The 13467-nt window shown below is 40.5% G+C and overlaps 1 protein-coding gene across 1 annotated transcript in view; it reads left to right on the top strand.

Moving 5' to 3' along the window:
* LOC311148767 (voltage-dependent calcium channel subunit alpha-2/delta-4-like) overlaps nucleotides 1-13467 on the top strand; it is a gene marked incomplete at both ends in the record, with an annotated part of 96880 nt that overhangs the window by 19128 nt on the left and 64285 nt on the right. The window contains 14 exons of the mRNA XM_084185732.1: nucleotides 202-276; nucleotides 1725-1814; nucleotides 1907-2020; nucleotides 4129-4341; nucleotides 5001-5078; nucleotides 5379-5534; nucleotides 10004-10090; nucleotides 11099-11170; nucleotides 11730-11791; nucleotides 11900-11967; nucleotides 12110-12155; nucleotides 12375-12472; nucleotides 13099-13192; nucleotides 13372-13464. Of these exons, the coding sequence (XP_084041858.1) occupies nucleotides 202-276; nucleotides 1725-1814; nucleotides 1907-2020; nucleotides 4129-4341; nucleotides 5001-5078; nucleotides 5379-5534; nucleotides 10004-10090; nucleotides 11099-11170; nucleotides 11730-11791; nucleotides 11900-11967; nucleotides 12110-12155; nucleotides 12375-12472; nucleotides 13099-13192; nucleotides 13372-13464 (1346 nt within the window). The remainder of the gene's footprint in view (nucleotides 1-201; nucleotides 277-1724; nucleotides 1815-1906; nucleotides 2021-4128; nucleotides 4342-5000; nucleotides 5079-5378; nucleotides 5535-10003; nucleotides 10091-11098; nucleotides 11171-11729; nucleotides 11792-11899; nucleotides 11968-12109; nucleotides 12156-12374; nucleotides 12473-13098; nucleotides 13193-13371; nucleotides 13465-13467) is intronic.

Raw genomic sequence — 13467 nt, forward strand, 5'->3', positions numbered from 1 at the left:
GTTGAAACGTGAAAGATTCACCCTCATCTTCAGTTGGTGTTTAGTTGACTAAGCCATCACCATTACATCATCACACCTTTACACATTACCTGTTACACCATTACTCTGTTACATCGCAGCACTGTTACACTGTTGACAGGACTACAGCCTGACAGACCTGTGCTAACTCCAACCCTGCCTTGTCGTCCTTTCTCCCCCCAGTACACTGACTACGTGCGCTACGTAGAGCCATGCTTCAAAGGCACCCTGGTGCAGGCTGACTTGGACAACCGCGAGGTAAGCCCATTATCTTCTTCAGGTAAGCTGTGGCCACTAAGCCACGGAGCCCTTACCTCTCAGCAGGGCTCTAGCAACTCAAAGTGTTCTGTTATGACATTACACCCCTATGGAGTGGGAGCATGAAGGGCCACCTTGGCTGTCAGTCATGCTGCTAAGCTAGGTGTGGAGTAGTTGGCTCCACCTATTGGCATAGTTCCTACTTCCTGTATTGGCCCAGTGTGGATCAGAGAGCAGGCCAGGTCAGCTGTCATTCACAACCATCAGCCTACTGTAGAGAGAGACTGTAATGGAGTGTGACTGACAGGGATGGAATCATTTAAAAATATGTATACTATAATATGTAGAACACAAAATTACATATATGATATAGAAATGTAATGTATTCATAAAATGTATTGATAAGTCAATCGACACGATTTTAGCGTGCAGAATTTTAGCGTGCAGGGAGGCAGGGAGGCAAGCATACTGGCCGGTAAACTTGCGCTGGGTGATTTATGAGCAGAGCCACAAATGTTTTCCTGTTTGGTTTTAGCCACCTAGCATCTGCTCCTACAGTATATCCCACAACCAGATCCTCTCAGGAACATTCTGGATGCCTCTGGCACCATGATGGGTAAAACCTCAGGAATGAGGTTCACACTCTGGTTACCCTTAGGACCTAGATGACTCTCTGTTGTTAAGGTAAATAGTTGCCAGGTGTGTTAAGTAAACAAACCTGGAGCATTACACATTTGAAACTCCTTATTTGCATTATAGTTTTCAATCAATCAAATACCATTGGAATAGTGTGTTTAATAAAATTGTCACAAAGAGCTTTATAGCCATTAACCAGTGACTGCAACCAGGTCACAGTGGCCATGAAAAACCCTCTTGGTATTCAGTCAACTGGACTGGTGTATTTGACCTTACACTGTCCTGTCCTGTCCTGTGCTATGCTGTGTTGTGCTGCATATCTGTCTGTACATCACATTGTTTTCTCACCATAAAAGGTGCTCTCTCAATTCAATCAGATTTCAATTTAAGGGCTTTATTGGCATGGGAAACATGTTTACATTGCCAAAGCAAGTGAAATAGATAATAAACAAAAATGAAATAAACAATACAAAAAATTAACAGTAAACATTACACTCACAAAAGTTCCAAAAGAATAAAGACATTTCAAATGTCATTTATGTCTATACACAGTGTTATAATGATGTGCAAATAGTTAAAGTACATCAATGGTGTTTTTTCTTCACTGGTTGCCCTTTTCTTCTCTCTCTCTCTCTCTCTCTCTCTCTCTCTCTCTCTGTCTCTCTCTCTCTCTCTCTCTCTCTCTCTCTCTCTCTCTCTCTCTCTCTCTCTCCGTCTCTCTCCCTCTCTCTCTCTCTCTCCCTCTCTCTCCCTCTCCCCCCCCCCCCTCTCTCTCTCTCTCTCTCGCTCTACCTCTCTCTCTCTCGCTCCAGCATTTTAAGGTGCTAGTGGCTGAGCTTCATGTGAAAGGAGAGGGAAAAGTTGCAAAGGCCATGAAAGAATCCTTCAAAATTCTGAACGAGGTTTGCTTCCAACACACACACACACACACATACTTCCACACACTTGCTGTTGGCCCAGTCTCATTCCTTCCCTGTGTGGTGCTTCCTCCCAGGCTGCGACCAAGGGCCAGGGCAGCCTGTGTAACCAGGCCATCATGCTGATCACAGATGGAGCCATGGAGGACTTCAAAGACGTGTTTGAAGAGTTCAACTGGCCTGATCGCAGGGTACTGTAGGGCAAATCTACAATTTACTCTATATGAATAACTACAGTGAGGGAAAAAAGTATTTGATCCCCTGCTGATTTTGTACATTTGCCCACTGACAAAGAAATGATCAGTCTATAATTTTAATGGTAGGTGTATTTGAACAGTGAGAGACAGAATAACAACAAAAAAATCCAGAAAAATGCATGTAAACATTTTTATAAATTGATTTGCATTTTAATGAGGGAAATAAGTATTTGACCCCTCTCAATCAGAAAGATTTCTGGCTCCCAGGTGTCTTTTATACATGTAACGAGCTGAGATTAGGAGCACACTCTTAAAGGGAGTGCTCCTAATCTTAGTTTGTTACCTGTATAAAAGACACCTGTCCACAGAAGCAATCAATCAATCAGATTCCAAACTCTCCACCATGGCCAAGACCAAAGATCTCTCCAAGGATGTCAGGGACAAGATTGTAGACCTACACAAGGCTGGAATGGGCTACAACACCATCGCCAAGCAGCTTGGTGAGAAGGTGACAACAGTTGGTGCGATTATTCGCAAATGGAAGAAACACAAAATAACTGTCAATCTCCCTCGGCCTGGGGCTCCATGCAAGATCTCACCTCGTGGAGTTGCAACGATCATGAAAACGGTGAGGAATCAGCCCAGAACTACACGGGAGGATCTTGTCAATGATCTCAAGGCAGCTGGGACCATAGTCACCAAGAAAACAATTGGTAACACACTACGCAGTAAAGGACTGAAATCCTGCAGCGCCTGCAAGGTCCCCCTGCTCAAGAAAGCACATATAAAGGCCTGTCTGAAGTTTGCCAATGAACATCTGAATGATTCAGAGGAGAACTGGGTGAAAGTGTTGTGGTCAGGTGAGACCAAAATCGAGATCTTTGGCATCAACTCAACTCGTGTTTGGAGGAGGAGGAATGCTGCCTATGACCTCAAGAACACCATCCCCACCGTCAAACATGGAGGTGGAAACTAGAGCATGGCATTTGTAATGCCAGGGTTGTGGGTTCGATTCCAGTATAAAAAAAAATATAAAAAAAATTTATGCACTCACTAACTGTAAGTCGCTCTGGATAAGAGCGTCTGCTAAATGACTAAAATGTAAATGTAAATGAAACATTATGCTTTGGGGGTGTTTTTCTGCTAAGGGGACAGGACAACTTCACCGCATCAAAGGGACGATGGACGGGGCCATGTACCGTCAAATCTTGGGTGAGAACCTCCTTCCCTCAGCCAGGGCATTGAAAATGGGTCGTGGATGGGTATTGCAGCATGACAATGACCCAAAACACACAGCCAAGGCAACAAAGGAGTGGCTCAAAAAGAAGCACATTAAGGTCCTGGAGTGGCCTAGCCAGTCTCCAGACCTTAATCCCATAGAAAATCTGTGGAGGGAGCTGAAGGTTCGAGTTGCCAAACGTCAGCCTCAAAACCTTAGTGACTTGGAGAAGATCTGCAAAGAGGAGTGGAACAAAATCCCTCCTGAGATGTGTGCAAACCTGGTGGCCAACTACAAGAAACATCTGACCTCTGTGATTGCCAACAAGGGTTTTGCCACCAAGTACTAAGTCATGTTTTGCAGAGGGGTCAAATACTTATTTCCCTCATTAAAATGCAAATCAATTTGTAACATTTTTGACATTCGTTTTTCTGGATATTTTTGTTGTTATTCTGTCTCTCACTGTTCAAATAAACCTACCATTAAAATTATAGACTGATCATGTCTTTGTCAGTGGGCAAACGTACAAAATCAGCAGGGGATCAAATAATTTTTTCCCTCACTGTACATACCCACTTGACCTACAGTAATACCTATTTACGGTACATTCAAATAAAATAAAATACAATTGGATTGGTCGCATACACATATTTAGCAGATGTTATTGTGGGTGTAGCGAAATGCTTGTGTTCCTAGCTCCAGCAGTGCAACATCTAACAATACACAACAAGTAAATTATTCTGTTCTTCTATTTCCCTACTGCCCCAGAACAGCTAGGTATTTTGAGGACATCACCTTAACGGCCTTATCAGTTTATTATGTTCAGTATTTACTTAATGAACTTATTGAATTGAATATCAGTCTCCAATACTGTCTCTTTCAGGTGCGCCTCTTCACTTACCTTATAGGCAGAGAGATGACCTTCGCGGACAACACCAAGTGGATCGCCTGCAACAACAAGGGTTATTACACACACATCTCCACTCTGGCTGACGTGCAGGAGAATGTCATGGAGTACCTTCATGTCCTGAGCCGACCAATGGTCATCAATCACAATCATGACATCATCTGGACCGAGGCTTACATGGACACTGTGGTGAGTACGGCAGCTATACATACCCAGTGTGTGCTTTGCCTAATAACTGTAGTACATTCTGCCTTTTCTTACAGGACCAAATCTGCACTTTCTTTGGCTTCAAAGGCAAAGTGTTGTTGTTGCATTTAACCTCATGTTTGTCACCTCACACTGTCCTGTTTGAAAGTCAGCTGTCTACTGTATTGTCAAGGTGTGTTGTCAGTGATATTAGTTCATTAGTTCATTCATTCTGTGCATCTGTGTTGTTCATGACTCCTCCCTGTTTTTGTCTTCTGTCCTGTTACTGTGCTCATTCTCTCATCTCACCTGACCTCTATCACCGGACCTGACCCTCACTCACTCACACTGACAGCTACCCAATACGAAGGAGGTAAAAAGAGACTGTGGGAAATACAGCTTGTCTGATAGGGAAGCCCTTTTAGTGCGGTCCTCTTCTGTTTAGGCCTTGTGGTAATAGTGAATGCGGTCTCCCAAGCTTTCGATAGGCTATCACCAACTGCAGTTGTATGGCACCCTCTAGTGTAGCGATTCTTAATTGCAGGTATTAGTCGTTAACAAGTAGGAGCAGTACCAGAACCAACAGCTTGATTTGGTTTAGGATAAACAAAAGATGATTTGTGATGCATAAATATGTACTAACGCTGCAATTTTTCCTCCAGCTCTTTGCCACAAAGGCTCAAAGTTTACTTCTCATGACCAGCGTGGCAATGCCTGTCTTCAGCAAAAAGAAAGAGACGGTCAGTGGACTAAAAGCCTTTGTTAGATTTAAATCTATATTAAACATAGGCATGGTGGTAATCAAAGTAATAACAGTTAGAAGTTTGAATTGTAGTAGTCTCTTTGAATCACCAGACTCTTCTTCCCCATGAGCCTGTTACAACTGTAGTAATGTAGAGCTATAAAAGGTATGTGGTATATATTTGAACCTGGTCAAGCAGCTCACTGTGTGCACAGTGCAGCAGTGTTGCAGTGACATGTTACTGTAGTTGTTGTGCCGTTAGAAGTCTTATAGACCCTCCTCTCCCGTTCTCCTCCAGCTGAGCCATGGGATCCTGCTGGGGGTGGTCGGTTCTGACATCCCCCTGCTGGAGGTAATGAAGCTGGCTCCCAGATATAGGCTGGGTCCCCATGGTTACGCCTTCCTCATCACCAACAATGGGTACATCCTGGCACACCCTGACCTACGTCCTCTGGTGAGTCCAACCGCTGTAGAGCTTATGCCTGCTTCCGACTATAGTCACTACTAGGGTTGCAAAATTCGGGGAACTTTCAATCAATTCTGTGGTTTTCCCAAACTCCCGGTTGGTGGATTCATGGAATCAGGAGGGAAAAATCAGGATTTCCGTGATCCTCCATCCAGGATTTCTGGAAAACCAGGGAATTTATTTAATGTTCCCAGAATTTTGCAACACTAGTCACTACTAATACAACAACGGTCCCTATTTGTAATACTATAGTCACGACTGCAGTCACCAGTACTACTACCGCTGTAAAAACTACTACTACTACTACTACTACTACTACTACTACTACTACTACTACTACTACTACTACTACTACTACTCTGACCTGGTTTCAAATCTCAATTGAAATCTTTCATATACTTTTAGTGTTTGTTTCAGGCTGCCTGGACTGTTACATTCAACCAATACACAATAATTATCACACTTCTACACTGTTGCTTTATTTCCATTTGTATTTATAGAGTACATAATATAGATCTGATGTTGTAGAATTCTGAGACCAAAAAATTAAATACTAAAACAGTGGGAAAAGATCAATCACAACGAAAGACTCTTCACTGAGCAGTATAAGACGAGATAAGCAACTCTGCAACATCCTCAAACAAATAGGCATCTTTAAGCACTCACTTGAACACACACTTCAAACATGTAACCTTATTAAAAGCACATATAGGATGCTTGTCCCAAAACATATCCAGTGGACTGTAGCACTCACATGAACACTTATACCTGTAATAAGATATGCTATCTTTTAGTTTTGCTGTTTTACCAACTGTCATGTGAGTCACATTTAAACCTGAAGGAGAGTAAGAGGAGGAGGAGGAGGAGGAGGAGGAGGGGGATGGGGAGGGGGAGGACAGAAATATGTTTTCCCTGCAGCGATTTACCACCAACAACAGGCTGATAGATCAAGCTCCTCTTGGACCGTTGTCATGTTGAGATGGTGTGAGATGTAGAAAGAGCATGCAATACTGTTGAGTTTAGGATTTTGGAGGGTGGTGCAAGGCACGTTGTGTTTTTAAATTCTCAGGTGACTCTGGCCCTCATAGCGATAGAAAGATATGTGCATCCACTACCTGAGAATAATAACTTCCAGGAATGTGTGACTTGCTTTGACTGATCAGATGATGCAGTAGTAGTCCTTAGACCTTGGAGGGAAATCTCAAAGTGTCTGCAGTCCTCAGACTCATCAGATGTATCTTCTACAACCTGTGTAGCTCAGTTGGTAGAGCATGGCGTTTGCAACGCCAGGGTTGTGGGTTCGATTCCCACGGGGGGACAGTATGAAAAAATTTATGCACTCACTAACTGTAAGTCGCTCTGGATAAGAGTGTCTGCTAAATGACTAAAATGTAAATGTATGTATGCAGACCTTTGTCGGGAGGTCTCTCAACGGTGATTGATTTAATTAAAACACATTCAACCACAATACTTATCAATGCTTGTCTACTCAGAGGAAATTCCGGTTCAGGAAGCCTGGTCCCAGATCTGTTTGTGTTCTTCCCAGCTCCATTGTCAGTGACCACGCTCAAACAGTCAGTGACCACGCTCAAAAAGTCTAACCTAACGACCATCTCAATGTTCAATTTGCAGATTTTGTGAGGAGTCACTGATTGGTTATTGAACAGAGCATGAATAATTTCATTACATGGTTATAGAGTCTCATATGACAGCCTTATGCTCACACCTTGAGCGGAACAGTGGAGGGTTGTATTCATTAGTGTGCACCGTAGCTAAATGTTTTGCAACAGAAAATGTAAACAAGCCTTTCTTATTGGGCAACTTCAGCTTGTCCCTCCCAGGCAACCATAAAATGTGATTCTGGGTGCCAATGTTATGCTGAGACCAAGGTCTCTTTTACAGATGTGCCCTGTATGCACTTGAATACACATCAATTACACATCAATATACACTATACACATCAATTACACATCAATATACACTATACACATCAATTACACTTCAATATATACTACACAAATCAATTACACTTCAATATACACTGTACACATCAATTACATTTCAATATACACTATACACATCAATTACACTTCAATATATACTATACACATCAATTACACATCAATATACACTATACACATCCATTACACATCAATATACACTATACACATCAATTACACTTCAATATATACTACACAAATCAATTACACTTCAATATACACTGTACACATCAATTACATTTCAATATACACTATACACATCAATTACACTTCAATATATACTATACACATCAATTACACATCAATATACACTATACACATCAATTACACATCAATATACACTGTACACATCAATTACATTTCAATATACACTATACACATCAATTACACTTCAATATATACTATACACATCAATTACACATCAATATACACTATACACATCAATTACACATCAATATACACTGTACACATCAATTACATTTCAATATACACTATACACATCAATTACACTTCAATATATACTATACACATCAATTACACATCAATATACACTATACACATCCATTACACATCAATATACACTATACACATCAATTACACTTCAATATATACTACACAAATCAATTACACTTCAATATACACTGTACACATCAATTACATTTCAATATACACTATACACATCAATTACACTTCAATATATACTATACACATCAATTACACATCAATATACACTATACACATCCATTACACATCAATATACACTATACACATCAATTACACTTCAATATATACTACACAAATCAATTACACTTCAATATACACTGTACACATCAATTACATTTCAATATACACTATACACATCAATTACACTTCAATATATACTATACACATCAATTACACATCAATATACACTATACACATCAATTACACATCAATATACACTGTACACATCAATTACATTTCAATATACACTATACACATCAATTACACTTCAATATATACTATACACATCAATTACACATCAATATACACTATACACATCAATTACACATCAATATACACTGTACACATCAATTACATTTCAATATACACTATACACATCAATTACACTTCAATATATACTATACACATCAATTACACATCAATATACACTATACACATCAATTACACATCAATATACACTATACACATCAATTACACTTCAATATATACTACACATATCAATTACACTTCAATATACACTGTACACATCAATTACATTTCAATATACACATCAATATACACTATACGTATAAGCTGGAAGTAGAGGCCTAAGCATTGTTGTTCACTAGTAAACTCCAATTAGGGAAGGGGTGGTAGGGTTGGAAAGTAATAAAGGGAAATATAAAAATTTTTAAGGATATGTATATATATGTATGTAGATGTATTTAAATGTATGCATGTGTATATGTATGTGTATGTATGTATATGTACTGTGTATATATATATATATATATATATATATATATATATATATATATATATTTGCGAGAGAAAAAAACATATGGGGGATTGGAAGTGATGCAGACAATTACATTGATGGAAGTTACAATCTATCTGCAATATTAAAGCTGATCTACCCTAAAAAAATATATATATATAATATAATATATATACTATACACATCAATTACACTTCAATATACACTATACACATCAATATAAACATAAATTACACATCATTATAAACTGGGTGGTTCGACCCCTGAATGTTGATTGGCTGACATCCATGGTATATCAGACCATATACCACAGGTGTTACAAAACATGTATTTTTACTGCTCTAATTATGTTGGTAACCAGTTTATAATAGCAATAAAGCAACTCGGGGGTTTGTGGTATATGGCCAATATACCACGGCTAAGGGATGTGTCCAGGCACTCCGTGTTGTGTCGTGCTTAAGAACAGCCCTTAGCCGTGGTATATACTACACCTCCTTGTGCGTTGTTGCTTAAATATACACTATACACATCCATTACACTTCAATATACACATCAATATACACATCAATGTTCACATCAATATACACATCAATATACAAATCAATATTCACATCAATATTAACATCAATATACATATCAATATTCACATCAATATACACATCAACATACACATCAATATTCACATCAATACACGCAAAGCAAAACACAATCATAGAAAACAAACATGTTATATGGTCAATAATAAGCCTACTTGTTTCTTTTGGAGCCAGTTGCCATGGAGATGGAGCCTTTGGAGTCAGGATACCATGTTATGGAGATGTCCATCAAACACAGTTGTCCTAAGTGATCGGCTCAACCTAGAGAACACACACATTACAGACAGACAGCTGAGGTTCTATATGAAACTTGTGTCTGTCCTCTTCCTGATTCTTTTCACCCATGTTGTCTTCCTCATCTTCTTCTCTCCTGCCCCACAGTATAAAGACGGTAAGACGCTGAAGCCCAAGCCCAACTACAACAGTGTGGACCTGGCTGAGGTGGAGTGGGAGGACATAGATGAGACAGTGAGTGGAATAGTAGTAACAGTAATACTACTACATAGATGAGACAGTGAGTAGTATAGCAGTCATATTAATACATAGATTAGACTGTGAGTAGTGTAGTATTAACAGTAAAAATACTACATATATGAGAGAGTGAGTAGTATAGTAGTAACAGTAATATAAATACATAGGTCTTCTACAGCGCTTTACAATGAACAAAAAACAATGAATAAGTGAGCCAGGGTATAAAAACAGGAGGAAAAAGTTGAATACACATGTACAGTCAGGGGTGGACGGTTTCAAAATGCCATTGAGGGCCCCCCCAAAATTGACATTTTCCCACAAACATTACCTGCTATGATTATTGCACATTTACATACCATATCACATAACTCACCGACAACCCACTGAATATCTTCAATAGAGCTCGCCAGCTTGTAATCCCAAAAACGGAAATGAGTTAGCATTTTCTAATTCTGGTTCGTTCAGCTATTCCTATGGGGGAATTGAATGGGTTTTGGATAAAAGCCAAATATAAGGTATGAGGTTAACACCAGTTTAGGAGATCTTATACGCTTTGTTCTATGAGATAATATCAGTCAACTAACATGACCTTTATGAATTATGAAGCATTTATGTGCTTTATGTGCTTGTTTTGATTACATAAATGCTTCAAAATTCACAAAAAGTGAGGTTAGCTGATCAATATTATGTCATAGAACAAAACGTATAAGATCTCCTAAGCCTGTCTTTAGCACTTACCTTATTGTCGCCGTTTATCCAAAAACTCTCCAAAAAACCCATTCATTTCCCCATAGGCTTTGTCCAACGAGCCATGGCAGAGTTCGTACCTACAAAAAGACGCCATTACTATTTATTTCAATACAGTAGAACTCCTATTCTAGGTATGAATATATATGAATGTATTGTTCTGGGCTCTAACGGTGCTGGTTGGGTAATTGGGCTGGTAAGGTAACTGAATAAAAGATCAACAGTGATTGTGTGCATTAATGTGTGTGTTCTTCCCAGCTAAGGACAGCCATGGTGAAAGGGGAGATGGGCACTCTGTCTTTAAACGTGAGAGCATCAGTGGACAAAGCAGTGAGTGGGACCTTGTGTGTGGGGGGATTAGATGTGGCTCAATGCATTATGTCAAATGTAATATTAATAGTAGTCTCGTACACCCGACCCTAGGCAACAGCAGTGACTACATTCTGGTTTCAATGACTGGCTCTTTTGGCAACTTCAATAAGGGAAGAAAAAAAATCCTGTGCGGGTGCACTTCAGACAGACAACTCTCCCAACAAATCATGAGGCAGACATGACAGAATGTCGCGATTCGAAACCAGGCAGGCAAAACCTTTGCAGTGGTTTTATTGAAGGTAGTTGATGTAAACTAGCCACTTGCAAAATGCACTCATTAAAAATATCCTCTGTGGTCTCCATCTTGCTAGCTACTATTTGGTATTTTATTCAAGCGGGTAAGGCAGTGACGTAGGCAGTGACATAGTTCCTCTATGCCAAACTGACGTTCCGTTACGTACAGACGTGTTAAGCCGGAACATTTGAAAGTTGTGGTACTCAACCTGGATGTCTAGAGGCACTATATTGATTCTAACAACTGTCTCATAACACAATTCTCATTTTTTCTTCACAACAGAAAAGGCCTTTGTTCTTAACAAATGACTATTTCTACATAACCATCAACGACACCCCATTCAGGTAATGGTGATGCTATGATAGCGAGTGTGGTATGTAGTCATAGGCCGGTTGGGTTGAATAAAGTCGACATTGTCACTCACTCCACATTGAATGTATTTCCCTCTGCAGTTTTGGTATGGTGCTGACAAGGGGTCACGGACAGCTGATGTTCATGGGGACAGTCTCTGTGGAAGAGGGTAAGTGTCCCCCTCTCTACTGCCATTGGCCACTCTCTGCCACTCATCTCTCCCACTCTACTGCCATTGGCCACTCTCTCTGCCACTCATGTACTGCAGAACAATCTGATTTATTTACTGGTTGCATCCAATCTCCCCTCAGGCCTGCATGACCTGACGTCCCCTGATCTATCCCTATCCAATGAGTGGTAAGCACGGATAAATACTAACAAATAAAGTATTGACTGTAATATTATAAATTATGTATTATTGGACTGTAATGCTTAAATGATAGAGTATTGGACTGTAATACTCTAAATACATTTACTGAACTGTAACACTCTAAATGATAGAGTGTTGGACTGTAATACTTTATTGGCCTTAAATGGCCCTTCATGGAGTGAAAACCCCATTGTCTTTCCGTTCAGGACATACTGTGAGACAGACATTGACCCACACCACCGCAAATACTCTCAGCTTCAGGCTGTCATTCGCTACCTGCAGGGGAAGGAGCCTGATCTGGAGTGTGAGTACTGTCTCTACAGCCTGCTCCATAAATAACTACTTATTCAACCCCAATGCTATTTATTCAACCCTAACCCCAACGCTGATGTTACCCTAACCCTAACCCTAACGCTGATGTTACCCTAACCCTAACCCCAACGCTGATGTTACCCTAACCCTAACCCCAACGCTGATGTTACCCTAACCCTAACCCTAACGCTGATGTTACCCTAACCCTAACCCCAACGCTGATGTTACCCTAACCCTAACCCTAACGCTGATGTTACCCTAACCCTAACCCCAACGCTGATGTTACCCTAACCCTAACCCCAACGCTGATGTTACCCTAACCCTAACCCCAACGCTGATGTTACCCTAACCCTAACCCTAACGCTGATGTTACCCTAACCCTAACCCCAACGCTGATGTTACCCTAACCCTAACCCCAACGCTGATGTTACCCTAACCCTGACCCCAACGCTGATGTTACCCTAACCCTAACGTATTTGTTGTGGATCCCCAGGAAGACTAGCGGTTGTGAGGGCATCAGCTAATGGGGATAATAAAGATGATTATTAAGACAAATAAACAAGTATAATATCAGGCAGATATCAGGTTTGATGTTGACTGAGTGTCTGTGAGTCCCAGGTGATGAGGTGTTGCTGCAGCAGACCCTGTTTGATGCCGTAGTGACAGCCCCCTTAGAATCCTACTGGCAGGCCATCATGCTCAATGCATCTGGGTAAGACTACAAAATTATCATTTTTTCACTCATTTCCTTAGCTAGTGTGTGTGTGTGTGTGTGTGTGTGTGTGTGTGTGTGTGTGTGTGTGTGTGTGTGTGTGTTGTGTGTTTTGTGAGCGCATGTGCAGATGTGTGTTTGAGTGCAATAAAGACCAATCTGTGTATTTGTGTGTTCAGGATGGAGGCGGGTGTGGAGACAGCGTTCCTGGGAACTCGCTCTGGCCTCATCCGGCTCACCAGATACACTGGCATGGAGACCAGGGTTGCCAAGTG

This window comes from Coregonus lavaretus (genome assembly GCF_964263955.1).
Source record: "Coregonus lavaretus genome assembly, chromosome: 21".
NCBI classification, from domain to species: Eukaryota; Metazoa; Chordata; class Actinopteri; order Salmoniformes; family Salmonidae; genus Coregonus; species Coregonus lavaretus.